Genomic DNA, 25,342 nt, shown 5'->3' on the forward strand with positions numbered 1-25,342 from the left:
TCTTGAAGAGATGGGTGCCTGTACCATCGCTTTGCAGGCAGAGACTAAAAATAAACCAGTTTCAGGTTCTATCACTGTGATCCTTTCTCTCTAAAGGTTGGTTTAGACACTGTTCTCTGCATTCTTCTGTTTCCCACACCCTTGCAGCCACCCCTGGTTCCCTTTGGCATGCATGAAATAAAGCATGAGCAGCCTTTGGTGGCAAGGCTGCAGTAGGGACCATGTGGCTGAGCTGACCTGCTGCCTGCCCTGAGAGGCTCTAACCTTGGTGAGATGGTGAGGAAAGCAGAAAATAAGCTGGAAAAAATCCATAAGGTGGACTGAATCATCTTGGGGGGGGACTTTAGTGTTGTGCTTCATTTTGCTTCACACAAGCCAATTGCAACTAGTTGTAGTTCCTTCCTCTGACTAATAGCGATAAAGATGTTTACAGCTAACCATTAATAAAGGTGTATTCTGGTGATTAGTCAGTAATAAAAAGTAATTGCTAAGTGTGTTTATCCCCACAGATGGGCAATAAAGAACTGTATTTCCCACATGTATTAAAACCTAGGTCTTGATGGCAGTAAATCTTTCTCAGCTTTAGTCACACACATGCTTTGAAGTAATACTCAGGTATGAGCATGCCAGCGGGTACACACTGTACTGCTGAGAAGCAGTTGGTGAAATTAAAAGCTAAAAAATACAGTTAGGTTCCAATAACAGTGTCTGAACTTGACTTTGGTTTTCCTTTCTGGAGACTTATCTGTCTTCTGGTCTCTGCCCGTGCCAGTGGCAGCCAGGAAGACATGCACTTTAGATGCATTTCTCTTGAGACAAAAAGAAACCTGCCCAAGGGTGAGGCGCTGGGACAGGATGCTCAGAGAAGCTGTTGCTGCCCCATCCCTGGCAGTGTTCAAGGCCAGGTTGGATGGGACTTGGAGCAGCCTGCTTTAGTGGAAGGTGTCCCTGCCTGTGCCATGGGTTTGGATGAGGAACTGGGTGAGCTTTAAGACCCCTTTCAACTGAAACCATTCTATTCTAGTTATGCTTTGTTAGTTTATTTCCACATGCATGGATAACAAAATATGGTGGCTGGAAGATGACACTGGGACTCATTACCTAAAGTGACAGCGAGCTGTCTGCAGAGACCCTTCCCGTTACACTCGTACATGTGCTGACCTCCTACATCCAGTCCTTGCTTTTCAAAGACACCTAAAAGCATACAATGTTTGAGCCGCTTTGTGGTCCTCACGGTTTGTTGAGCAGATCTCCTTAAGCACACAGCTTTGGCCCAAGTGTATGGGTCTCAACCATAGGCATCACACATGAAAGCAGAGGCAGGACTGTCAGAAGCCTCTTTCTTGGCTTTGCTGGTTTCTAACATGAGGTGCTAAGCCTGTCACTCTCTTCCCAGTTTTCTAAACTTAGAACACTTTTTTTCTGTACACAGTGAACCAGTGTAGTCCAATAAATTCCCATGGGAATTTCTGGGGTTGGAAAACTTGCTTTCCTCTGAGCATGTCTCTGGTGCACCCATGTGGCTAAATATAAACGTTTTTTCCCTTGTGGTTTATTAGAGCATTCATTACCTGGATGACCTGAATGCTTTCAGTTTCAAATAGTAGCCCCTCTTTGCTGCATTCTACCATTATTAGAACATTCACCCTCAATATGGCAGGGGGGTTGGAACTAGATGATCTTGAGGTCCTTTCCAACCCTAACTATTCTATGATTCTATGAATATGTGAACTGCTTTAGCACCAGTGGGAACAGCAGTGCACCTTTTATTTCCAAACATGACTGCCATTTGCTGTAGTAAAAAATATGAAACCTGGTGTCTGAGAAAGCAAAAGCCAATTCAAAATATAGTAGTTAATAGGTATAGTAAGACAAGGCTGAGATGTTATTGTGACTCTTTCACTAGTTTCCAAGCAGATAGTTTTTAGTTGGAGGTCAGTATATTGATTTTTTTCAAAGCTCCGGGTGGCATTGGCATGGCTACTGTAAAGCTTGCTTCTCTCTCTAAGTGGGTCTCAGATGGCTGTGGCTTTCCATGGCAACGCTTGCAAGAGAACATCTGTGTATAAATTGTCTCAGAAGCAACAAAAAAATGATCTGTGGACGTGATGCAGCAGTTTCTTCATAGACTTGAGGGCTGGTTGGTCACTCTGGGACGGTGACCTGCACAGTCTTTGACTGCAGTGGCAAGGGCTGACCAGTGGGATGGGCAGGGAAGGCTGGAGTTGCTCAGCTTACAGTCATGCAGAAGAGAGCTACAACCTATTTTCTAATGTCAGCAGTGGTTTGCATGATGCAGTAGAAATCATAATGCAGATTATACCTGGCAGAGGATGAGGTAATGCTGCTTTTCAGACTAGTATTTCATAGAATCCCAGGCTGGTTTGTGTTGGAAGGGAGCTTAAAGCTCATCCAGTTCCAACCCCTGCCATGGGCAGGGACATCTTCCACTAGAGCAGCTTGCTCCAAGCCCTGCCCAACCTGGCCTTGAGCACTGTCAAGTGTCTTTTATTTGGTAGCTGTAGGTAAGGCTATGCCTTAAAAGTTTTTTCCTGAATCAGATTAACCTGGAGCTATGTTGGTAAGACATTGTGTTGGTCTTTGTGCTCAGCTCTGAAATCCCTTTGGAATTCTTCTTGTTGCTCCACTCCTGTTTTACCATGTATGATGGCCTTTACAAATGGTTTTCCACTGTGACTTACAGGACCACGTAGTTACAATTAGAACCCTCTCTGCAATCAGAGCACCAGCTGCTTTGCAGGGATTTCTGCACTTCAAATCTCAGCTTTATACTTTGTTGCGTTGCAAATTATATATATACATATACACATAGTGTATATATATATATGTATAGTATCTGATGGAAAGGGCTTCAGTTGAGACACTGTCTTTAACCTTGAGACTGTTTCTGTACCATCTGGCCATACCTCTCCAACCAGAACTGCATGCAATGTTCATTTGGGGCAACCAGCATTACAGCAGGGTGATTGTAACTTACTAAATGATGAGTAGAGAACAAAGAGAGGGGAAAGAGGCTTTGAAGATCAAATTGCTTTTGCTGTTGATAGAAAATCCCAAGGTGGCTCTGAAATTGTATGGTTTTGCAACTGTGTTATAGAGAGAATGTTTGCTGGTTAGGGGATGTCTTTGTTGGTGGTTTGCTCTGAGCAGAAAGGCGAAGATAACTGGTAAAGTTTTGTTTGCTTTTGTTTATGACTTGTTTTAAATGGTAAGCCCTGAAGAGGGAACTTTAACAATATGTTCTTACCACATTACAAAAAGAAGAGAAGAAAAAGGCAAACCATCAAAAAACACCAGAGTGCAAAGCCACCACAGGAAGCACGCGACTACCAGAAGTCTGTGTGAATAAAGCAATTGAGGGGATTCAAATGTCTTGCTATATGCAGAGTAGATGTTGACCGCATTGATAAAACTCTTTAAGGCCTTTACAAGCCGTAAAATCACAGAGTGGTTTGGGTTGGATGGGACCTTAGAGCTCATCCAGTTCCAACCCCTGCCATGGGCAGGGACACCTTTCACTAGAGCGGCTTGCTCCAGGCCCCTGTGTCCAACCTGGCCTTGAGCACTGCCAGGGATGGGGCAGCCACAGCTTCTCTGGGCACCCTGTGCCAGCGCCTCAGCACAAAGATGTGCCAGTATTTCAGCTCATTCTTCTGAGCGCTGAGACCTGAGGTTGCTCATGGTGAACATCAGTAACTCCTGCTCCTCAGGATGTGCTGTGCTGCCAGCACTGTTTATGGGCAGCTCAGCCCCATTGCAGGATGACCCTGGGCAAGTTCCTCCTCTGAGGTGAAGACATTTTGCTGTAGCACAATTTCCTCTCCCACCAGTTCCTTCTCTGAGGCTAAGTGGCTTCCATGCATGTGGTGGCTGATGGTGGGGGATGGCATAGAGGATGAGGAGGGAGCATGGGGCTTGCTTGCTGTCCCTTTTTGCTGCCACCACCATAATGCTCAGCCTGTGCAGTTTGTGCTGCCAGCTCTAGGAAGGAGGAAGCAGGGGGTGGAGAGATCTGGGACAAGTCTCCATTTTGTGACACGATTTGAAAGCGAAAAAGCTTTAGAACATCTGTAGCTGCTCTCAAGGAAGTGGCCACAGGGCTGAGCACGATGGAAATGACCGCGTGTGGTCGTGGTGCCTGGAGCTCTGCTAAAGTGGCCTGTGACCAGCAGCGAGCCTCGGAGGAGGGAGCTCTGCAGTAGCTCTGTGGTCACCAAGAAGTCCTAACCCCTTTGCAAGCTTTCATACTCTTCAACTAGAAAGTAGCATGTGTGAAGTCCACCTACTCAGACCATTGGTGTTTGGAGGATCTATCGCTTCTAATTCAACCTCTCATGTTAGAGGCTGCGGAGTGGGATGTGGGAGACCCAGGCTGGTTACCAATGCTGGCGCTGATTTCCTGGGTAAGTGGGCAAGACACTGAATTTCTCCTTCTGACCCACTCATTTGCAGAAGAGACATGCTGATAATGTTTCTTGTGCCGTCTCACTCATCTTGACTTTGCGAGACATCAGCTGTTTGCTTGTTTTGGTTTGTTTCTTACTAAAGATCTAAGACGTGATCAGAAATCCGGGTGCCACCATAATAAATCTAAGCTTATTTTTTCCTTAAAAGCAAGTAAAACTTGGGATTCCCTTGTTGTGGAGCAACAGTGGATTGTGGAGATGGTCCTTGTGCATGTTTTGCAACAGGGGGGTACAAACAACCCCCTCCCAGGTATAATCTTAATTTAAGAATAGTGCGGTGCCATGTGCTATATGTAGGATCCTGGGGTTCATCTCTTCTCCACATGCACAGGCAGCTGAGCAAATGAAATCAATGAAATGAATAAGGTGGAGATGGGATGGACTGTGGCTTATAATCGTTTGGCTTATGAGGAGAACTTGGAGGAGAGCCAGTAGACGCACAGTGGGTCTCCAGACATCAGGTTGCTTCATCAAAGATTTCAGCATGGTGATGTCTCTGAGATTTTAAGGCTTGGGAGAGCAGGACAAAGTGACTTCTCTTGCTCCAGTCCGGTTCTGCACTTACAGACCTTCATCTGGAAAACATGGATGATCAAAGTGCTTCATCTCTCTCCTGGTGGCTTGTCCTGCTTAGGAAAACTACTGGTAGTTCCTAAATATTCAGGAAGCAAAGGTACCTTGAATTGGGTTGTTTTGGGGAGGAGGAGGGTAGGTGTTGAAGCTTTGTAGAAGTCCCATCACAGTGCTGGATGATGAATCTCCCTTGTGCTCCTAAACCCCAGTTCCCTCCTAGCCAGGCAGCTGCTCTTGCCACATACATGCACAGCACAGTTGTGTGACAACATAGTCTTCAGTGGGTGGAGAATGCTGTGTGTGTTATAGTGTTTTTTCTTCCATTCTTTCCATGTTCATTTCCACCCCTGCCTTTTTGATGGGTCTGTGCAATGGATACAGTGTGTTTTCCGCTCTTGGAGACAGTAGAGCCATTCCCTGGGCTTTGACACCTTTCTGTAGACCTAAAGGCTGTGCTGTGTGGGCCTACAGCCAAACACTCTTGAGTTGAAAGAGTTCCTGTGTGTTAGTGGAGCTGATGTACATGACCCCATGTTCACTCTCTGCCCTAGTTGAGGCACATGATGTGAGCTTTCACTGAAGTTTTAACTGGGGCATGAAGAGCACATCCGTAGTCTTGCCACATCCAGTTCTAGTGACCTGAAGAGGATCAGTTGCCAGATAAGCCCAGAAGGAACAAGTTTTGCACCCCTGTAGCACTTTCTCTTCCAAAAAGACACAGATTTGGAGGTCTTTGCCACAGCAACTGATTTTCCTGAAAGTTTTTCCGCACATCTGAGCTGAACTTCAGGAAACCCCTTAAATCCTTAAATCAGTGCAGTGCCACCAGGAAAAGGCTGTGTTTCCTGAAGATCTGCTTCATTGCTGGGAAGATGATGTGGCTCTTTGCCAGTGAGCTTCCATCACTTCTGAAAGATGCATACTTCTAGCTGCTTGCTAGCGTGGGGATGGAGGTGAGTGGCATGGAGAAGAACATAAAGGAAGGAAAAGGATCATTAATGCTGTGTCCTGGGCAGGAATAAAAACAGATTGTCCGTGTAAATCTCTTAAAGCTGGAATGCCCCTTTGCTCCCGTCTTAGTAATAAAGCTCTTATTTAGATGGTTGGCTTGTGGTGAAAAAAAACCTAAATGAACTTTCATCTAGTTAGTGGTAATAGGGTTTGGAGTATTGGCTACATGGCAGTTACATAAAATTCATGTCATTGTTTGGTTGGTTTCCATGATGGATAGAGGCTTGGTAGAGGCATATGTTTGCCTCCAAACTGATGTTTAAGCTGAAAAGTGGTTAGTATTGTCTATACAAGTATTTAGTAACAGATTGTAAGCTTCTCAAGAACTGTGTTATTAAAAGCTGTTATTATACCAGAAATTGCACACATTTAGAAGCAAGTTATGGAAGTTGTTGGTCACTGTAAACACCCAAAGGAACATCAGGCTGGAAACATCAGGTAATTCGGAGGGAAAAGTGACTCTGTGTTCATGTCCATGCTCACACATCAGTACCAGCCGTTACAGACGAGATGATAAAGATGGTAAATTAAACAGGCAGCTATCTGAGTGAGCTGAAAAACTTCTTCCCACATGGGTGACACGTCAGGAAATTCAGAGAAGTTGCTGAAAGTGCATTGGAAAAGCAGAGGAAATGAGCATGGTTCATTCTCATAGTGAGACAGCGAATTGAGTGGGTTCCCGAAGTGTTGGGTCTGGTCCGGAGCAGTCAGTAAGTGAAGCAGGCAGCAGGAGTCTGCTTCCTCTGCTTTTCAGAGTTATATTGCTAAAAATGGAAATACAGAACATCTATTAACGTAAGTGTGTGAATAATAGAGGCTGGGTGACATACCCTGTCCTGATAAAGGTGCTGTGAGGGCTGGAGCAGCTCTGCTCTGGAGCCACGCTGAGAGAGCTGGGCTGGGGCAGCCTGGAGAAGAGAAGGCTCCTGAAGGGGAGGCCTTAGAGCAGCTCCAGTGCCTGAAGGGGCTGCAGGGAACCTGGAGAGGGGCTTTGGGCAAGGGCCTGTAGGGACAGGCCAAGGGGAATGGCTTTAACCTGCCCGAGGGGAGACTGAGCTGAGCTCTTAGGCAGAAGCTCTTCCCTGTGAGGGTGCTGAGGCGCTGGCACAGGGTGCCCAGAGAAGCTGTGGCTGCCCCATCCCTGGCAGTGCTCAAGGCCAGGTTGGACACAGGGGCTTGGAGCAAGCTGCTCCAGTGGAATGTGTCCCTGCCCGTGGCAGGGCGTTGGGACTGGGTGAGTCCCTTCCAGCTAAAACTGTTCTGTGATTCTATGATTCTATTGTCCTATGTACCCTGTTTTTCAGTTAAGAAAAATAGCTATGCTTTAAAGTGTTTTTGCTGAAAATATCCATTATATGCACTCTCAGCCTCATGTTTAAAACAAAGCTTTACAACATAGATCAGTCACGTCACAGAATTAATACTATAGAAAAACCCAAGGGGAATTAGCGTGTCTGGTTTGGGGGCAGTGGTGAGCAGTATGTGGTGAGGTCACTCTGAAGAAAAGAAGAAAGTGGAATGTGTTAATTCCACTGAATGACACATTCAGTGCAAGAGTCCTTTGGGAACAAATAGTACATGAAGGTGATGAAATATTGCATATGCACAAAAAGAACCCAAATAGTGTTTAAAAGGCAACCTCATTCTGCCCTGTAGCATTTGGGTTCTTGAATTTCCAGAAATGATACTTTAAAAGCTGTTTTTTTTTTTTCTGCAGTATGACTGGAAAGAAACACCCCCAGAACAGAGCATCAATAACAGTTATTAGAGTTAGTCTGAAAGTATTTGTTATTAGTGAGTGGGAGATCTGGGAGCTGAGTGAGCAGAGCCACGGGTCAGAACAAGACAATGGCAGCATAGGCTGAACCTTCTGCTGTCCTCAGACTTACTTGGACAAGAGTTTAGACCTGAAGGAGCTCTCTGCATGGTCATTTTCTACTTTTTTACCTTTTTCTTTCCTGTGAGTGTTCGTTCATCGAGGCTGGTCCAACCTTTGTCTACTGCAGTGGTGGTTGTGCCTTCCCAGGGCTGCTGGAGGAGGTGGTTGGTCAGGGGTGCGATGGCCCTGTCAGTGATGTGGGATTTTAATGTGCTGCTTTGCTTTCGTATTGTTACTGTCATTTTCTCTCATTAAAATGTATGAAATAGAGCACTTTTAGGAAGTGGTTTTATGAATTTTTTGCATTTATGAAGGTTCTATTTTAAATGAGTCTCTAATAAGTTATCATAGAATCCCAAAGTGGTTTGGATTGAAAGGACCTTAAAGCTCCTCCAGTTCCAAACCCCTGCCACGGGCAGGGACAGCTTCCACTAGAGCAGCTTGCTCCAGGCCCCTGTGTCCAACCTGGCCTTGAACAGGGATTCTGGGTTATGGTACGTGAGATATATGTCCCGTTTCATATGTCCTGTGACAAGTTCTTGACTAGAGTGTTGAAAAACCGTAATAATTGAGACCTTTTGGACTGACATAAACTATGCTACTACCAAAATGTTCATGCCCTGCATGCCTGAGGAAGGCCTTTCTGTTACGTTCTTAGCATAAACAATCATAAACATCCCCTGGCTCTGTCCCCGTCATGAAATCAGAAACTAAATCATCCAAGAGGGAGAAAAAAGAGGAAGAACTTGCACATGGTGCTTCAGACCGAGTTCTGGTTTGGTCAGGTTTTATCTGGGATTTTCCTCTCCTCACATTTAGGGACTTTTGCCCCTGAACCAGACCTTCCATCTTTGCATTTTGCTGCTATGGTCTTTGCTTATGGTGGAGGGGTTTGTATTTTCCCTTTGCCCATCAGCATGTTTTATGAGTGGAGAACAAAGGGTGCTGGGTCCATAGGGTCCTGCTGTGATGGGAAGCAGCTTTAAGGCAGCTGAGGGTGTTTCTCCTGGCAGGCGTCTCCTCTACCTCTCTTTTGGGAACTGGAGCAGCTCTGCTGGGAGAAATTTAAGTGTGTCCCACTGAGAGTGAGAAAACTGAGCTGGGGTAAAACCCCAACACATCCTTGTATGTGCTCAGATGGGGAGCCCAAGCTGTGTGCCATCAGCAGCCTTGTTTGAACTCAGTCTTCTGAGTGAGAAGTCATCTTAAAAATGCCCTTTGGAGCTTGTGGCCAGTTTCTGTTGGTATCCGACGTCTTGAGCTACCTCCCAGCTGACGATTTTATCTTGCTTCCTTATTCAAGTGAAGCTCTCTTTGTGTTTCAGGGTGTTTTGTGGAGAGGACCTCTTGGCAGAGCCGGGTGCAGATGTCCCAGCTGCACAGGAGGCTTTGGAGCCAGGCTGGCTTTCCTGGGCTCTTCCATCAGCGACAGCAGCTTAACTTCTTCCCTATGGCTCAAGGAAGATTTGCAAATAGTTTCTCAAGTATTTTATTTATGCCATTGCCTTTTATTTCATTGATTTTAGAGGCATACAAAAGTTTCAGGGAGTTATTTAACAAATAGTGTTGTGTATGTGTGTGTGTGTGCGTGTATATATATATAGGGTTATTTTTCCTTAGAAATAACAGAACTACTGGGCTTTAACCACTCTGCTTTTACTAAGGAGATCTTGGCAGCTCCTTTGCAGGAGCTTGAAGTTTTACCGATTATTATTCTCTCTACTTATTTCATTGTTTTAATAGTGTAATAGCCAAACCAGAACCAAACTAATTTTGAAGAATCTACCTTTAGAACTCACTCCTCGTGTTTTGCAACTTGTCATCTTCCTGATACCAAAATATTGTATTAATATTTCCTCATCAGTGTATGAGTTAAAAAAAAAGCTTTTTTGGCTCCAGATCTGTTCAGTGACCTCCCTCAAAGAAATTAAATGTGAGTTTTGGCAATCGTGGGCAAGTGGTTTTGGTTTTGTGCCTGTGCGTGCTGAAAAGCACTCATTTTGTGGTTGTCACCCATTACGTGCAGGATGAACCATTGTCCCCCTCTGCTGGTGGTGCACTGGATGAAGATGTGCTTACTCTGAGGCTGGAATTCAGACTTTAAAGAAAGGTTGGTGTGTGTATGTTGGTCAGGATTTTAAATGACTAGAGAAGCCCTGTGCTTTAGGGAGTACTCAGTAGGCTATAGTGCATCAGGTTTTGAGGTGTGGAGTTAACAAGTGGTGTCTTGAGAAAAGCCATCCTGCCTTCCCCTAGGTGAGTCCAGAGGAGGCTACGGAGATGTTGCAAGGGCTGGAGCAGCTCTGCTCTGGAGCCAGGCTGAGAGAGCTGGGCTGGGTCAGCCTGGAGAAGAGAAGGCTCCTGAAGGGGAGACCTTAAAGCAGCTCCAGTGCCTAAAGGGGCTGCAGGGAACCTGGAGAGGGGCTTGGGACAAGGGCCTGTAGGGACAGGCCAAGAGGAATGGCTTTAACCTGCCAGAACATGGGAGACTGAGATGAGCTCTCTTAGGCAGAAGCTCTTCCCTGTGAGGGTGCTGAGGCGCTGGCACAGGGTGCCCAAGAGAAGCTGTGGCTGCCCCATCCTTGGCAGTGCTCAAGGCCAGGTTGGACACAGGGGCTTGGAGCAAGCTGCTCCAGTGGAAGGGGTCCCTGCCCGTGGCAGGGGTTGCAACTGGATGAGCTTTAAGGTCCTTTCCAACACAAACTAGGCTGGGATTCTATGATATTTTGCTGTGTGCATCACAAAAGACTTTCCACCATGAGAAACAGACATCAGGTGAAGAGAAAATATGTTCTCAACAAAATAAATGCTGCCCTGTCACTCAGACTATTCACAGCAGAGTTTGAGTGCATCCATGTTGTCCTGCATTGTGTCCCCTTGAGTAGTGCTTCTCAAGGAGGAGGATGGGTTAACTGTTGGGAAGTGCTGCAGTAATGGGCAGGGGAAAGTGGAGCTTGTGTTGCAGGAAGAGACGAGTGGAACATGGCACAAGCCAAGCAAAATGCAGCCCGAGAAAGGATACAGCCAGTATCTGTAAGTTCGTCAGGGAAAAGCTTGCAAGGGAGGGAGATCATCTGCAGGATACACGCAAGAAACAATGGTCTCCTGAGGCTCTAAACCCTTCTAAGTGTCAAAGGATAAAAATCCCCGTCAGATTTCTGACATGAAGCATGATGTGTAATGTGATGCCTGAGATTGCACAAATCAGAGTGGAATGGCCATGGAGAGCTCTGAGTCACGCACTGGGAACAGTCAGATGCGCCGGTACATGCTTACAGGCACAGGGTCTGGAGAGGTGAAAGGGTGTCCTGGCTGTCACCATGTGCTGTGACCTGTATGTACCATAACACTACTGTGTAGAACTGGTGAGAGCTGCCACTGCTGAGACAGCAGGAATTAGTCTTGTTTAAGGAGACCCTTTGGAAGGTTAAGGCACTGTCTTAAAAAGGTGAATTCCATTGAGCATGGGAATATCTGTAAAACTCATTAGGAAGTTAGAGATTGGTTGCTTTGGTTCATCCCCAAAAGCATATTGTAAATGAAGCAGCACTTGAGGGTGGAGTTTTTTTTGCATTCTGGGAACTGCTGCTGTGATCAGAAACAAGAGTAGGAGCTATTGAGCAAAACCAAAGAACCCTGTGTTGAAAAGCAACTATTTTGATTTATGAATCCACACAAAAGCAATGGTTTTAAGTTTCCCTTCATTTTTTCAGACATCTGGACAACCTTTTGAATATTATGCCCACACACACATTAAAATATATTGAATTTCACTTGTAAGATATGTCGTTTAAAAAGGAGTGTTTTCACTTAGATTAAAGCTGATATCTTTAACCTTTTGCATTTCAGTTCGATGGTGCTATGTAGAAATAATTACTGCCTTGTCTGCATATTCCAGTAATCATGCTATTACTTCTCCATATTGTTGCTGAGGGAACGTGTCTGGAAACTCAAATTTAGCATTAAAGTGGCCCGGATGGAAGAAGCATACGCAATTCAATTGTAAATGTGCATTGTGCTGTTAAACATTGTCTTTTTGTCTATGGCAGTATAATGTTTGCTGGGCAGTTTCCAAGCAGAAGGGAGGATGTGTGGCAGTGTCAGACTTTCTCCAGACTAAGCCTAAGGCTTATAAAGCAATATTCATTGAAGTCTGCTGTGGCAGCAAAACCAATGCACAGTTAGTTCAAGTATGTTTGGCAGAGAAGAAGGAGGGATGGCGAATACAACTGGAGGAGTCTTTCAGCCTCAGATGAGTGATGGGTGATGTTTAACCAAGCCAGCACTACTGTCATGTTTAGTTTAGACACATTTAGTCACATTGAGTTTACTGTCACACTCAATTAGTGTCTACCCCAGGAGAAGCCATGGATGGTTTCCACTTGAGAGTACAGAGTTGTGGCTGATGGGACAGTGATGCAGCACGACCAGAAGAGAGGAGTCTGGTGATGCAGAACAGAGTCCCATATCATTCTTCTCTTAGAGAAGTTCAGACTGTTCCTCATCTGGCTTATTCCCATGCCAAGGAGAGGAGCAGCCTGTTCATCTTTGGGAAGAAGCATACAATCATGCCTTCCAAGCATGCCAGCTCTTTCACTGATGCTCTGCACTCTACCATCAGGGCTGGGACTAGGTAGACATCTCACCAATGCCCATTTTTCTTCCACCTGCTTCTTAAGTGTTCCTATAGGATCTCATTTATTTTACAGCTCTGGTGTCAGACAATGCTTTAAATAGAGGCACTGTCGTGCCTGCCATTGAAAAAAGATGGTATTTTCCTGGCTTACTTCAGGTGGGAGTAGTTTTGCAAACCAGCCATGGGATACTGAGGTGGTTTGTGGTGTTGGATAAGGCTTAAAAAACAAATGTAGAGTCTTGGAAGGTGCTCCTGCTGCTTGAAGACACTAAAGTCACAGGCTGCAAGTCAGGGTTGTTCAGCCTGGAGAAGAGAAGGCTCTGGGGAGACCTTAGAGCAGCCTCAGTGCCTTCTAGTGGAAGGTGTCCCTGCCTGTGGCAGGAGCTTGGAACTGTATGAGCTTTAAGGTCCCTTCCAACCCAAACCACTCCAGGATTCTGTTCTATGAAGGCTCCTCTGAGAGAAATGTGACCCTTGCAATGACACTTCCTGGAGTAGTTTCCTTATTCTCTGTACTTTTCACAGAGCAAAGGAGAATGAAACAAAGAAAAAAACCCTGATACTTTGGATGAGGAAGAAATAATAGAGACTGGGGAGAAATTGGAATTAGCAATATATAGTTAAAAAAAGTGAGGAATTAAGTGACTTCCAAAGCCATGAAGGAGGTAAAGCAGAGAGAAGAATGCTCCAGTGGTCGCCCAGCTGAGGGTTGCCATAGTTATGACACCAAACTGATGGTTGATGCTCTGAAAATGTAATAAAAGGGAAAAAATGAAAGAATACCCAAGGCTTTCTCTGTGTTTTTTGTTTGCATCTCAGCCAATGCACCCAAGGAGCCAAAAGAAATCAGTGCACTTACATACACTCCTAGATGCTTGCTGTGAATGTCTGTGGACGAGACTAGATTCAGTTCTCAGTTATCTTAATGGAAAGATTCCTTTGGATTTCAAGTGGCCTGACTGTATATTTTGTGCCTCAAAATGTACAAAGCAAATCCTAACATGTATTTTCTATTTCTTTTGTCAGCCAAGGTCAAGTTGCCCTTGGAGAGTGTGAAGATAATCAGTTTCAGTTGCGTAGAGGATCAGACAGTCACATAAATGCAGGTGTGTTGGCTCTTGAGGTTTGGTTTTGTTTGCTTTTCGGTGGGAGGATTATTCATAAACTGTAGACTTGGTGGTTTGGGCTTTTGTTATTAATTGAGTTAAAGCTTAGTGAAACATGGAACACAGACCCCATAATAACCAGAGTGTGTGTTCATCCATTTCCTTTCCGTTCTTGCTGTTTAAGCATGGGGTATAAAATGCAGCAGGAATTTTCTTTCAGGTCAGAGCTGTCTTTTATGCATTCTTGGCAGTCTAAAAGCTATTGCATTAAACCTACTTAGTGCTGCTCTTTCCTTCTGGAGAGAGAGAAGTAATAATAAATAACAGCTCTCCAATAAAGCTCATTTCACTCTGATACGTTAAGTATCAGGAGTTTAAAAACAAAGGGTGAGAGGGGAGAAAACTACCAAATATTTAGCTGTTAAGGAGACTGTAAAACAAAAAGAGCTTCTATTTTTAAAGGAAATATAAATTGTACTGTTTATATTACTCAGCCTCAAGTATTGTTTTCCAGCCAGTTAAGTTCTTAAGGATGTGAAAGTTATTCCTGTTTTACAGTAAAAAGAGAAGCCTTCTAGAGTAGTTGTGGAACCACCAAAACAGAAGGGAATTACTTGGAACAGAGTGACCAGAAACAGGATAATCACTGACATATCTTTTTTTCACTTTTCTCCTCATTTGTGAAAAGTGCTGATTTGGTATAATCAGGTTCCCCAATGTGAAGACTTTGAAGAATGCTGTGCCTAGCCCCTAGCCCATGGTAGTATGCAGCACCCTTATTAAGCAATGGGTTTGTGTTATCACAAATGCTTAAACTCATCCTCACATTTTCCTTAACTATTTTTCCTCCTCTTTCAGTATCTAAACGTAAAAGAAGATTGCAAAGCCATGGCTTTCTGTGCAAAGATGAGGAGCACAAAGAAGAGCGAAGTAAACCTGGAAGCTCAGCATCAGGGTTTAGAAATACTTTTCTACCTGCAAGATAAAGCTCCCATTTCTTACACCAGTGGCGAGTTCACCTCAGAGGAGCTGTGCATCGAAGCAGCCCAGAGGTGTTGTGAGTATATGGCTTTTATACAAGTTCTCAGTGGCAAGGCCTGACAGTATAGAGAGGGGTGCATCTTTCTCTGCATGTAAGTCAATGTCTGTAGAAGAAGTACTCATGTTAGTAGTCTAGGGTTGGTTTGGGCAGTTCTTAAGCTGCTTGAAGTGGAAGAAATTGTTTGGAAAGTCTGTCTTGAGATTCGTTGAAGTGATGAGCTCCCACCCTTGTGTCTCTCAGGCACAAGTGCTAACTTTATAATTTGGGTGGGATAATGAGGTTTCTTTTAAGAGAAGAGGAGACACTGTATAGAAGTGAACACAAAGTGCACTTTACCTCATACACTAGTCAGGATCTGTCCCATCTGATAAAACAGTTTGGAGAGGGCTAATGGAAACAAAAAACCCAATCAAAACCTGTTTGCTAGTTTCAGTTTTCTCTTACTTGACACTTCTTTGCAGAGTTACTCACCAGTTAAGACTACCTGAACAGCACATGACTGCAGTAATGCATAAATGTATAATGAAGATATCTTGCTTTGTCAGTGTGGTCCATGAGTCACCAAAATACTTGAACGTATATGTAATTCTACTGGAGTTAGTGGATTTAATCTATGTTTCAGCCTCATTGAACCAGTGTACTTGTATATTGAAAGGTTCTTTCCTGCCCTGATCCCAATTCTGTGTTCCCCAAGCTTCATGGAACACTAAATATCGTTCAGTTAATATGGGAGTGGTGAATCTAGCTGTATGAATGGGCAAACTGAACCTAAGCTTTCCTGCAGCTTGAAAACGTTTTAGGTTGTCGTCTTGATTCTTGTAACATTTGGTACCCTTCAGTTAGTTGCCTAATACTTCTATTCCATTGGAAAGACAGGAATGATGGGAATCTGCAGGTCAAACCTCATCAAATAAGTACTCATGTTGGTTTTGAATAGTTTTAATGAAAATGAGGAGTACTTAAATCCACCTATTCATATCAGCATGTAAGAGCTGTGAGCTGCTGCTGCTTGTATGGGTGTGAACCCACATTCTGTGCAACTGCTCCCAGTAATTTCGGTTGTCAGCCTAAAACCTTTGAAGAAATGGCTTAAAATGAGCTTTCCTTCAAATCATAACTTGGATGTTAACCTGTTGATGGCATCTACCTACTGCTTGTTGACCTGCAGAAGGCAGTGGCTGCCCAACCCCACCTTTAGGCTGCTTAGTTTTTGTTTCCATGGTTTCTCTTCTTCCCTTCTGCTCTCTCCACAGTTCGTGATAGAAATAGTTTCACTGAATCCTGTAGGACCCCAACAAAGTGCTCTCCGGTTGGCCTCATTTCAGAAAGACACTTAAGCACATGCCGCAGAGCTCCTTGCCCTGACCAAGGGCTTTTTGCCTCCTATTGAGCAGGAAACTGAAGCAAGGAATTCAAACAAGGGTAGACCTGTAAACATACCATAGCCTGTTCTTGTCTGGGGTGATGTAAATGCAAAGGTTAAAGCAGGTCAGCCCAGACATACAAGTCCAGGTCTTGTTCTTTGTTGGAAAAGCCTCTGATAAATTAGCAGAGAATGGAAAAATGACACGTTCTGTTTTCTGCTTGTTTGATAATGAAAAGGGGATTTTAATCGTTTCACTAAATCCCCCTCTTTCAACTATGGGAGTAAAGTTTATTAGCAAAATAAAACTGAGAACAAAGTAGTGGTTTTGTTAAAACACCCGTTTCTGTGATCAGGAAAAAGTGAAGATTTTCAAGTTATATCCTTTTAAGATAAAAAAAAAAAAACCTTCAGCAAAATCAGGATTTCAGAATAAGTTTAAGGTTTGAAGTACCTGAAATAGGTTTAATACATGTTGTAACTGGTGGAGTGAACCAGTGTGCACTTTGCAGTTCCACTTCAACCACAATTTCCTACTGTTTGCTTTAAAGTAACCCTCGTATTAGTTTCTTTTTATGGTCTGTTTTGCAAGATCAGATATTTGCTTTAGGTATTTGTATTTTTGGGGCATGGATGTCCATTGTAGCCTTGTGATTCATACACTTGTTTGCTTTTCTCTGACAGCTGTGTCTCCTCTGTGCCACAATCTCTTTGCACTCTATGATGAGAACAGAAGACTCTGGTATGCACCAAACCAGGTCTTTAAGATAGATGAGAAAACATCATACTGCCTCCATTATCGAATGAGGTAAGTGTAAAACATCTGAGAAATGATTCCTTAACCATATGTAGGTGTTCTGAATCCTTCTATTGAAGAAGCAGGAAAGCAAAAGCAAAGGAAGCAGCTTGCTTTTCACAGTATGGATAAGAAGTTAGCTGTAAAGGCTTAAAAAGTCTCATGATTTTTGTTTGCATCTTTGCTTCATAACCTTGAAGAAAAGCCCCAGAAGCTGAAAACCCACAGGGACCCACAGAGCTGCAGGCAGTGGAATTAGCTAAAACCTAAACCCCAAAAGGCTCAGAAATGTTTTCTTAGGTCAGTATTTTGCATCTTTCAATTTCCATTTGAAGTGTCCACAGTGAGCTGTGCTCCTATTGAAGTCAGTGGGTATTTTACTACTCAGTTGAAAGGAAAAAGCAACATGCTGCTGCTTATGAAATGCTCCTCCAGGGCTGTAGGGGAATCTGTGTGACCTCGCTGTGGGTGGCATGCACTACAGTGGAGGAAGCATCAGACAATAGAAACCATTGTTCCCAGGATCTTTATCTGACATGTACCATCAGGTTGGACTTCAGGTGGCATTCTTATGATGCAGCACGTAGCCCACTGAGATTTTCGGGGCTGAATGGGCACTCCAGCTTTCACCTACTGAAAGAGGAACGCAGTAAGCACTCTCACATACTCCACCTAAAGGACATCTTCGTTTTAGGGTTTGATAGAAGCCCAGTTCTGCACGTTATACTGCCTTATGGTTTTGAGTTTTATTCTGACATTTCTTCTTGAATCAGTAGGAGCTGTAAGTGTATGATACAGGAGAAAAATACATAAACTTTGCTTTCAAGATGAATTAGCGTAGAAATTTTACCCATCTTCCTAAAGCAAGTCCAGAGATCATTTTTGTCAGTTCTTCAAGGTACAACTGTAAGAATATAAGCTTCTATGTAATATTTCCTCTTTGCCTTGAAAGGTAATACATACATGGTCAGTTTGGGCTATAGAGAAAAACACTTCAAGTGACTTCACTGTGTTCCCATTAACATCTTTTTCCTGATAATCTCTAGTTAAACAAAATGACTGTCACTTGTACATGCTAGTGGGAGAACTGGCCTGCAGAAACTGCCGTTTGTGCATTCAAACTGTTTTCTAAGCTTGATAGAGAATAACAGCCACTTTACTTATGCAGATACAAGGAGAGATTTGAAAATGGGATCTTTGAACTGTAAGCTGTTTCAATTCTGATTACACTTGTGCCAGGCTGGAATTGTTATTTTTGATGGATGAACTGTCAAGAGTCAAGAACAAAACTGTCAGTCAACAAAAAGTTCTTTGCTTTTCAAGTAATTATAGTACCTATAACTATTTTTAGAAGAGGAAGAGGATACTATGGGCTTGCCTGTTTGCTTTAACACAGTTTATTAGTGGTATTAATGACTTAACATTGGCTCATCCCAGATTTAAACAGCTGTGATTAAGTTTGGCAGATAAACACCACACAGTAATGGAATTGAGTGACTCTAAAAGAATCTCTGAGGACTCTAATGGCCTCTTACAGAGCATTAAGTGCCTTTTCTTGCTGTTAGACATCAGTCAGATTAACCATATACTGGATAATAAAATATTTTCTTGGTATAAGACGAGTTTGGGGTATTTCCCCCTAATATTGAATTTCCTTGATGTGGTCTGTTTCTCTCTGTAGAAGAAGGTGGTATTTTAAAAGTGGAGTTGTGGGGATTTAGTCCTCTGAGTAGAAGCATGATTAAAAAATAGTCTCTGCTGTGTTTGGTGTTAGTATGTTTCTGCTTTGGGTGAATGAAGAGAGCTCCCTCCAGGTACTCTTTCATTCCTACTGCATCCTACCTGCACGGTGGGGTACCACCACCTTCTCTAAAACTGCTTGAAGAGCTCCCTCTTGCAAATCTTCGGCTGTTCATAACTGTCAGATTTTAGGTATATGGGCAAAATGAATCGATGTTGAACTTTGTTTTCTGTAAGTTCTTCTACCATTTTATAGAAGGGAGCTATGGAAAATGCCTTGCTTTCTATATTTAAAAGTTCTGGTGGTTTATTTTCTTAAGCTTTGGAGCTGGGATTTGAAGTTAGGCAGGGACGTTTCTTTTGTCAGATGTACTCCATGCATGAAAATTGGCAAAATTTGGGGCCAATAATATGTATTTAAATCATCTCATATGCATTTAAGAAGAGACTATATGAGCTAAGCACTAAAATTTAAAGATTCCATCTCCCTTGGAATACTGTATTGGTGAAGTGGTATTTTCCTTCCTTTCATTTCTGATCTATTGTGTGTCTTGGCTTGGGCATCTGAACTGGGAGCAGGGCAGAGCCCTGAAAAATGACGAGCAATGCAGGATTGTGAAACTGTTCCCTAAATGAATGTTGTTTATTTTGAGCTCTGCAAGAGGCAGAATTCCTCTTGAAAAAGGAAAATGATCTGGCCTTATGTAATAGTGCTCTGTGTTGGTCTGTATATGATCATTTAGTCATTAAATCAGGTTTCTGTGGCCAGCCTTATTCTGAAATGACATTGATAGATTTGATTTGGTCATGTCCTATTCAAATTATATATGTAGAATGAAGGTATGTGACTGAGTAGTTTCAGATGCTTTCAGATGGTTTGATTTTTGTCCCACTGATGAAAGCTTTAGGTTGGCTTTCTGACTGTGTGAACTTCCCATCCTTCTCCTCTCCCCACTGGTTCTGTGCCAGCTGCTGTACTTCTGGTAGTAGTTTAAAAGGACTTGCTTTTCACTAGGAACCTTTTCACTGGCTCTGTATTTCTTCCACTCACCCGAAATTTAAAAGAATAAAAGTCTACAGCATGAGAAACCACAGTATTTCATAATATCCGGGACTAGTTGTCACACCAGCTGATGGAGGAGGAGTTTAACTATTCTGTAGCTGTGTTGTGTTTAAGCCAGAGGTATCAGTGTTTCTTGTGCGGAGAAAGCAATTAGTGGACATGTTTCTGGCACCTCTGGAAGGTAGGACTGTCATAGCCGGTGCAGGTGAAAGAGAGCAGCAGGTTCCCCTCCAGCACTGGCCAGATGAACTGGGTGAAGCGCAAAACACCCTGGGAGTTCTGCAGTATCCTACAGTACTTTTCAGGAGTGTTTGACATGGCTATTTGTTGCTGTTCCTACCCATGCTCTAGATGCTGCTTTTAGGAAACTTAAAAAGACTTATCAGAAAGAAAGGATGAACGGAAAAAGAGTGCAGAAATTCTCACCTCTTAAAGAGTAATTTAATTCATGATTCTTCATTTGTCATAGAATCCCAGAATCCCAGCCTGGTTTGGGTTGGAAGGGACCTTAAAGCTCATCCAGCTCCAACCCTGCCACAGGCAGGGACCCCTTCCACTAGAGCAGCTTGCTCCAAGCCCCTGTGTCCAACCTGGCCTTGAACACTGCCAGGGATGGGGCAGCCACAGCTTCTCTGGGCACCCTGTGCCAGCGCCTCAGCACCCTCACAGGGAAGAGCTTCTGCCTAAGAGCTCAGCTCAGTCTCCCCTCGGGCAGGTTAAAGCCATTCCCCTTGGCCTGTCCCTACAGGCCCTTGTCCCAAGCCCCTCTCCAGGTTTCTTGCAGCCCCTTTAGGCACTGGAGCTGCTCTAAGGTCTCCCCTTCAGGAGCCTTCTCTTCTCCAGGCTGCCCCAGCCCAGCTCTCTCAGCCTGGCTCCAACTCTGTGCCTGTCTTAGGCAAAGATTTCTCAGAAGTTGCTAGCAGAGGTTTAAACTCTAAACTAATTTGATTTCTTTTTAGCAGATTCCAACTCCTTTAGCAGTTTTCAGTTAAATAGCTTTGTGTACAGATAAGAGTATAAAGCTTGTTTGCAATATATGCAATTGACTGTGTCCCTTTAAAGCCAGATGGTTTGAATTAGTGCCTTTTTCACCAGCTTCATTGAAACCAGCAGGAAGCAGCAATTCCAGGGAGGCATCACACTGCTTCCTGCTCCAGCTGCAGGGGCTATGCACAGTCCTGCCCTGTTCTTTGGTTCAGTGCCAATAGAGGAGGAGGTCTGAAGTCTTGTTAGCCCTTTGGAGGAGTCATTTTACTTTGGAATGCTAATGCCAACCATCACACAGAGTATTAACGCTCTCACACTGCTCAAGCAGTGTAAGAGGTGATGGAAACATAACTTATCTGAGTGGCAGCTTCTTGCATGAGGATGTGACAGTCATGGTGTTGTGCTAAGAGTGAGTTACCTGTTGTGTGGAAATGCTGAAAACCTTTGTCTAATAGACCATTTTCCCCCAGTATTTCCGCATTTCCTCAGGTCAGACATGAGGTTTCACCAGTGACCTCTTAAGTTCCAACCTCAGGGCTGAAGATAGATGGATTTTGACTTTTAACTGGTTTTCTTTATAAGTTTAAAATATGTATCTGATGTAAACAGAAGATTTCCCTGAAAGTTTTTAAAGCTTATTCCTCTTCTCTTACAAGATACTACTTTACAAACTGGCATGGGACCAGTGAAAATGAGCCCTCAGTGTGGAGACATTCCCCAAGGAAGGCAAAGAACTATGAGAAGAAGCTGGGACCAGAAGGAACCCCTATTCTTGATGCAAACTCATTAGAATACATCTTTGCCCAGGTAAGAGGTTGCTTGCAAGTATCTCTGCCATTGTAGTCACACAAAAACTATTTGATCCAGTATAAGCTGCTTTAATGACCTATTTTCAGACTTTTAAAGTACGTGTAGCATTACATGTTAATATTGGTGTTTTCTTCATACTTCTGGGTGGTGGAAAGAAAATGTGCTACAGGAAGAACAATCTGCCCATATGCAGGGTGTGTAAAGAAACTTATCTCACTGTCCAAAAAGAAAGGGCTATATCTTTATAGCACATTTTCTTTCAATCTTAACCATTTTTGGATATAAATGCTATCACCTTTTCTTTTGTGAAGCATTTGTAGTAACTTTGACATCTATAATCCTACAGAGGAGCATTAAGAGAATTAAAACTGACAGTATGGTGTCCTTTTAATGAGGTTTTTTTTAGTGTGTGGTATTAAAACACTGACCAGTAGTAACCACTGTCACACAGGCCTTCCATGCTGTTTTTCATTCCTTCTGTTGTGCCTCCCCTTGTTGGCGGTACATACAGCACACTGGACATGGCAAGGAAAGCAGGGTCCCTATTTCAGAAAGCTTGTGCTCTTGTACAGAAAGGTTTGTATACACACAAATGATTTTGCAAACCAGAAGCTGTGTGGTTTCACCAAAGAAATGGGAACATTGAAGTTGATGAAGGCTTGTGAAATAAGCAAATTAAATGTACTGGGAAGAACTTGTTTACTGTTAATTCTGAGTATAATTACTGCAGAACTTTCAGGCTTTGAAATATGATTGTGTCCTTCAGCAGAAGAAATAACACGAAGCTGCTCCAGTGAATCCTTGTTTTATTGTGAAATCACAGTAAAAGAAAACACCAAGTCAGCTACAGCTCTGTGTGCATTTTAGTGGTGCAACTTGCATTCTAAACTAGTAAAAAAAGCAACTACTTTTTCTTTCAAGAAGAATGAAAACACCATGTAAGTTGTGGATTGAGTAGGGACCTTACGGGATATTGTCAGACAATGTTGCATTAAGCATTTACTTTTGGGTAATAACATTAAACCAAAGGCCAAACAGAAAGAAGTGATCCTTGTATAAGGCAACAGAAATGTCTTTGCTCTTTAGTAGCCAAATGTTTTTCATGCTGTCACAGAGCAAAGTAGCTGCCACAGAGGTTGCAGTCTTGGCTTTGAGATGTGGCTTAGAGACTGTGTGTGAGGTTCATCCTTGAGGTGCTTTCCAACCTGGCATTCTGTGACTCATAGAAACATAGAATCAGGTTAGAAAAGCCCTTTAAGCTCACCCAGTCCAACTGTTCCCAGCACTGCCAAGGCCACCCCTGCCCCATGGCACTGAGGCCTCGTCTCCACGGTGTGTGAACCCTTGCAGGGCCGGTGCCTGCAGCCCTGCCCTGGGCAGCCTGTTCCAATGCCTGAGCACCCTCTGGGGCAGGAATTGTTCCTCAGCTCCATCTAAACCTGCCCTGGTGCAGCTTGAGGCCGTTTCCTCTTGACCTATCACTTACTACTTAGAAGAGACCAGCCATGAGGTGATGAAGGGCAGAGCTAAAGCAAAGACACCAAGTATTTATTGTGTACCAGAACAGAAAAATCATGATGGTGCTAGAAGGGGACAGGGTGGTGCATTCTTTAGCTAATTGCAAGAAAGGTTAATTTTTGGTGTGGGTTAACATATAAAAGAAGAGGGCAGGGGGTTTGGAAGTGTCTGAGCAGTGCGGGTGTTTTACCTGTGTGTCTACTCATGTTCCTGGTGAAAACCACGCTGCTGTGGACTGTTGGTGATTCCATCAATCTCTTCAACAAACTACTGTTGTAGAAGACTTCTGTCAGGCACAGATGTTGGTGTTTCTTCTCAAATAGGCAGGGTTTGTGGGTGACTAGTGCTTGCCTCTGTTGTGCTGGTCAAAGAGAAGACTGCATCTATTGCATAGCTCTTCCCTTCTCCTCCTACCCCTTCCTGTCCTGGCTTTCAGCTTTGGGTGACTCTTGCTTGAGGAGAGCCTCTGATCTTGTGACATATTGCTTGCTCATAGGGAAACCATGACAAATACCAAATCTGGTAACCTATTTTTTTTCCTTGCTTCCTATCAAGGGTCAGTATGACTTAGTGAAAGGCCTGGCACCAATTCGTGATCCTAAAAATGATCAAGAGGTTCATGAAATTGAAAACGAATGCCTGGGCATGGCTGTCCTTGCAATCTCTCACTATGCCATCAAGAAAAATGTGAAGCTTCCAGAGCTTCCCAAAGATATGAGGTGAGCTGGGACAACTTCTTTGTCACTGTTGGGTCTGTTGCACTTGTCTTCCAGAAGGGATTTTAAGCATTTTATCTTCCGGGGTCCGACTGTACAGGAGTTACCAGTTCCACACTACTATTGCTAAATGGGTTTTCCGAATCTTGTCAACAGGGGTATGTATTAGAAAACCTGATTTTTTTTCTCATCTGGAAAGTATTTGAAATCTCTGAAGCTAGTGCAGCCAGCCCACTGATGTGCTGGGTACCAAGTGGCTTGCTATAGATTCAGGCTTCTGTGTTAGTAGGGTCAGAAATGACAGCGTTAAGTGGCAACCTAATGAGGAAGCAGATAGAATAAATCAATTTGATTATTGATTTGAGTGGGCTGTATCCATCTGATTAAAAAGCTTTCAGAAAAGGTTATTACCTGAAGTTCTGTTGGCTATTAATGCTGTAAACACTGCTACAGTACCAGCTGCACAGTGATTTGGTGCATCCTGTTCTCTGTAATGTTCCAAGTAAGGCAGCTGCACGTTTTAGAGAGTTAAAGGCTTAGGAGACAACAGTATTAACTCATAGCATTGTTTTTCCTTCTAGTTACAAGCATTATATTCCTGAAACCTTGAACAAGACTATCAGACAGAGGAATTTCTTAACCAGGATTCGGATAAATAATGTTTTCAAGCATTTCCTTAAAGAGTTTAACAACAAAACCATTTGTGACAGTAGCGTGACTTCACGGGATCTCAAAGTGAAATACCTGTCAACCATGGAGACCTTGACCAAACATTATGGAGCAGAAATTTTTGAGACTTCTTTTTTGCTGATTTCATCCGAGAATGAAATAAATAGATCCAATTGTGGAGACAATGAGATGCTCCCACTCTATGAAGTCATTGTAACGGGAAACAATGGAATTCAGTGGAGGCTCAAGCCAAATGTAAGTATCCCTTCATAAATGGGAGTTAGAGGATTGCTGAGGGGGGAATAATAACTGGAAAAAATGATCATGATCTTGAGACACTGTGGATCAGCTCTTTATTGAAAGGACTTCTTTTACAGGATTTATACAGGTTGGAAGGGACCTCAGGAGGTGTCTATTCCCAGCCTCCTGTTCAGGGTTAGCTTTGAGATGAGACCAGGTTGCTCAGGGCTTTATCCATTATTTTGGTCTTGAAAACTTCCAAGGGTGGGCACTGCACAATCTCTGTGGGCAACCTATTTAGCAGGAAGATCAAAGACTCTACTGTGTAATTATACAGTGGTGGGGCGCTGGCACAGGGTGCCCAGAGAAGCTGTGGCTGCCCCATCCCTGGCAGTGTTCAAAGCCAGGTTGGACACAGGGGCTTGGAGCAAGCTGCTCCAGTGGAAGGGGTCCCTGCCTGTGGCAGGGGTTGGAACTGGGTGAACTTTAAGGGCCCTTCCAGCACAAACCAGTCTGGGATTCTATGTATCTGCCAGACCAGACACAAGTCTTGAAAGATTAATGTCTGTGGAGGTCCTCAGGGTTTGGTGCTCTGTCTTGATACTAAAGTGTGTTAATACTGTCTGTATATGGCACCCCAGGTGCTGTATTTGCTCATACTCACAGACTTTTCATGAATAAGCTAAAATACAGTGACATCAAAGCT

The 25,342-nt window shown here is 43.6% G+C and overlaps 1 protein-coding gene across 3 annotated transcripts in view; it reads left to right on the forward strand.

Moving 5' to 3' along the window:
- JAK1 (Janus kinase 1) overlaps positions 1-25,342 on the forward strand; it is a 66,394-nt gene that overhangs the window by 20,724 nt on the left and 20,328 nt on the right. For 2 of the 3 annotated variants that reach the window (XM_065673119.1, XM_065673122.1), the window contains exons 2-7: positions 13,613-13,692; positions 14,551-14,749; positions 16,782-16,905; positions 21,340-21,490; positions 23,567-23,730; positions 24,309-24,651. In XM_065673119.1, the coding sequence (XP_065529191.1) occupies positions 13,687-13,692; positions 14,551-14,749; positions 16,782-16,905; positions 21,340-21,490; positions 23,567-23,730; positions 24,309-24,651 (987 nt within the window). In that variant the 5' untranslated portion in view covers positions 13,613-13,686. Of the gene's footprint in view, positions 1-9,976; positions 10,061-13,612; positions 13,693-14,550; positions 14,750-16,781; positions 16,906-21,339; positions 21,491-23,566; positions 23,731-24,308; positions 24,652-25,342 lie in introns of all 3 variants that reach the window. The other variant, XM_065673121.1, reaches the window with a different exon arrangement.

Source organism: Lathamus discolor, chromosome 3, assembly GCF_037157495.1.
Source record: "Lathamus discolor isolate bLatDis1 chromosome 3, bLatDis1.hap1, whole genome shotgun sequence".
In the NCBI taxonomy this organism is placed as follows: domain Eukaryota; kingdom Metazoa; phylum Chordata; class Aves; order Psittaciformes; family Psittacidae; genus Lathamus; species Lathamus discolor.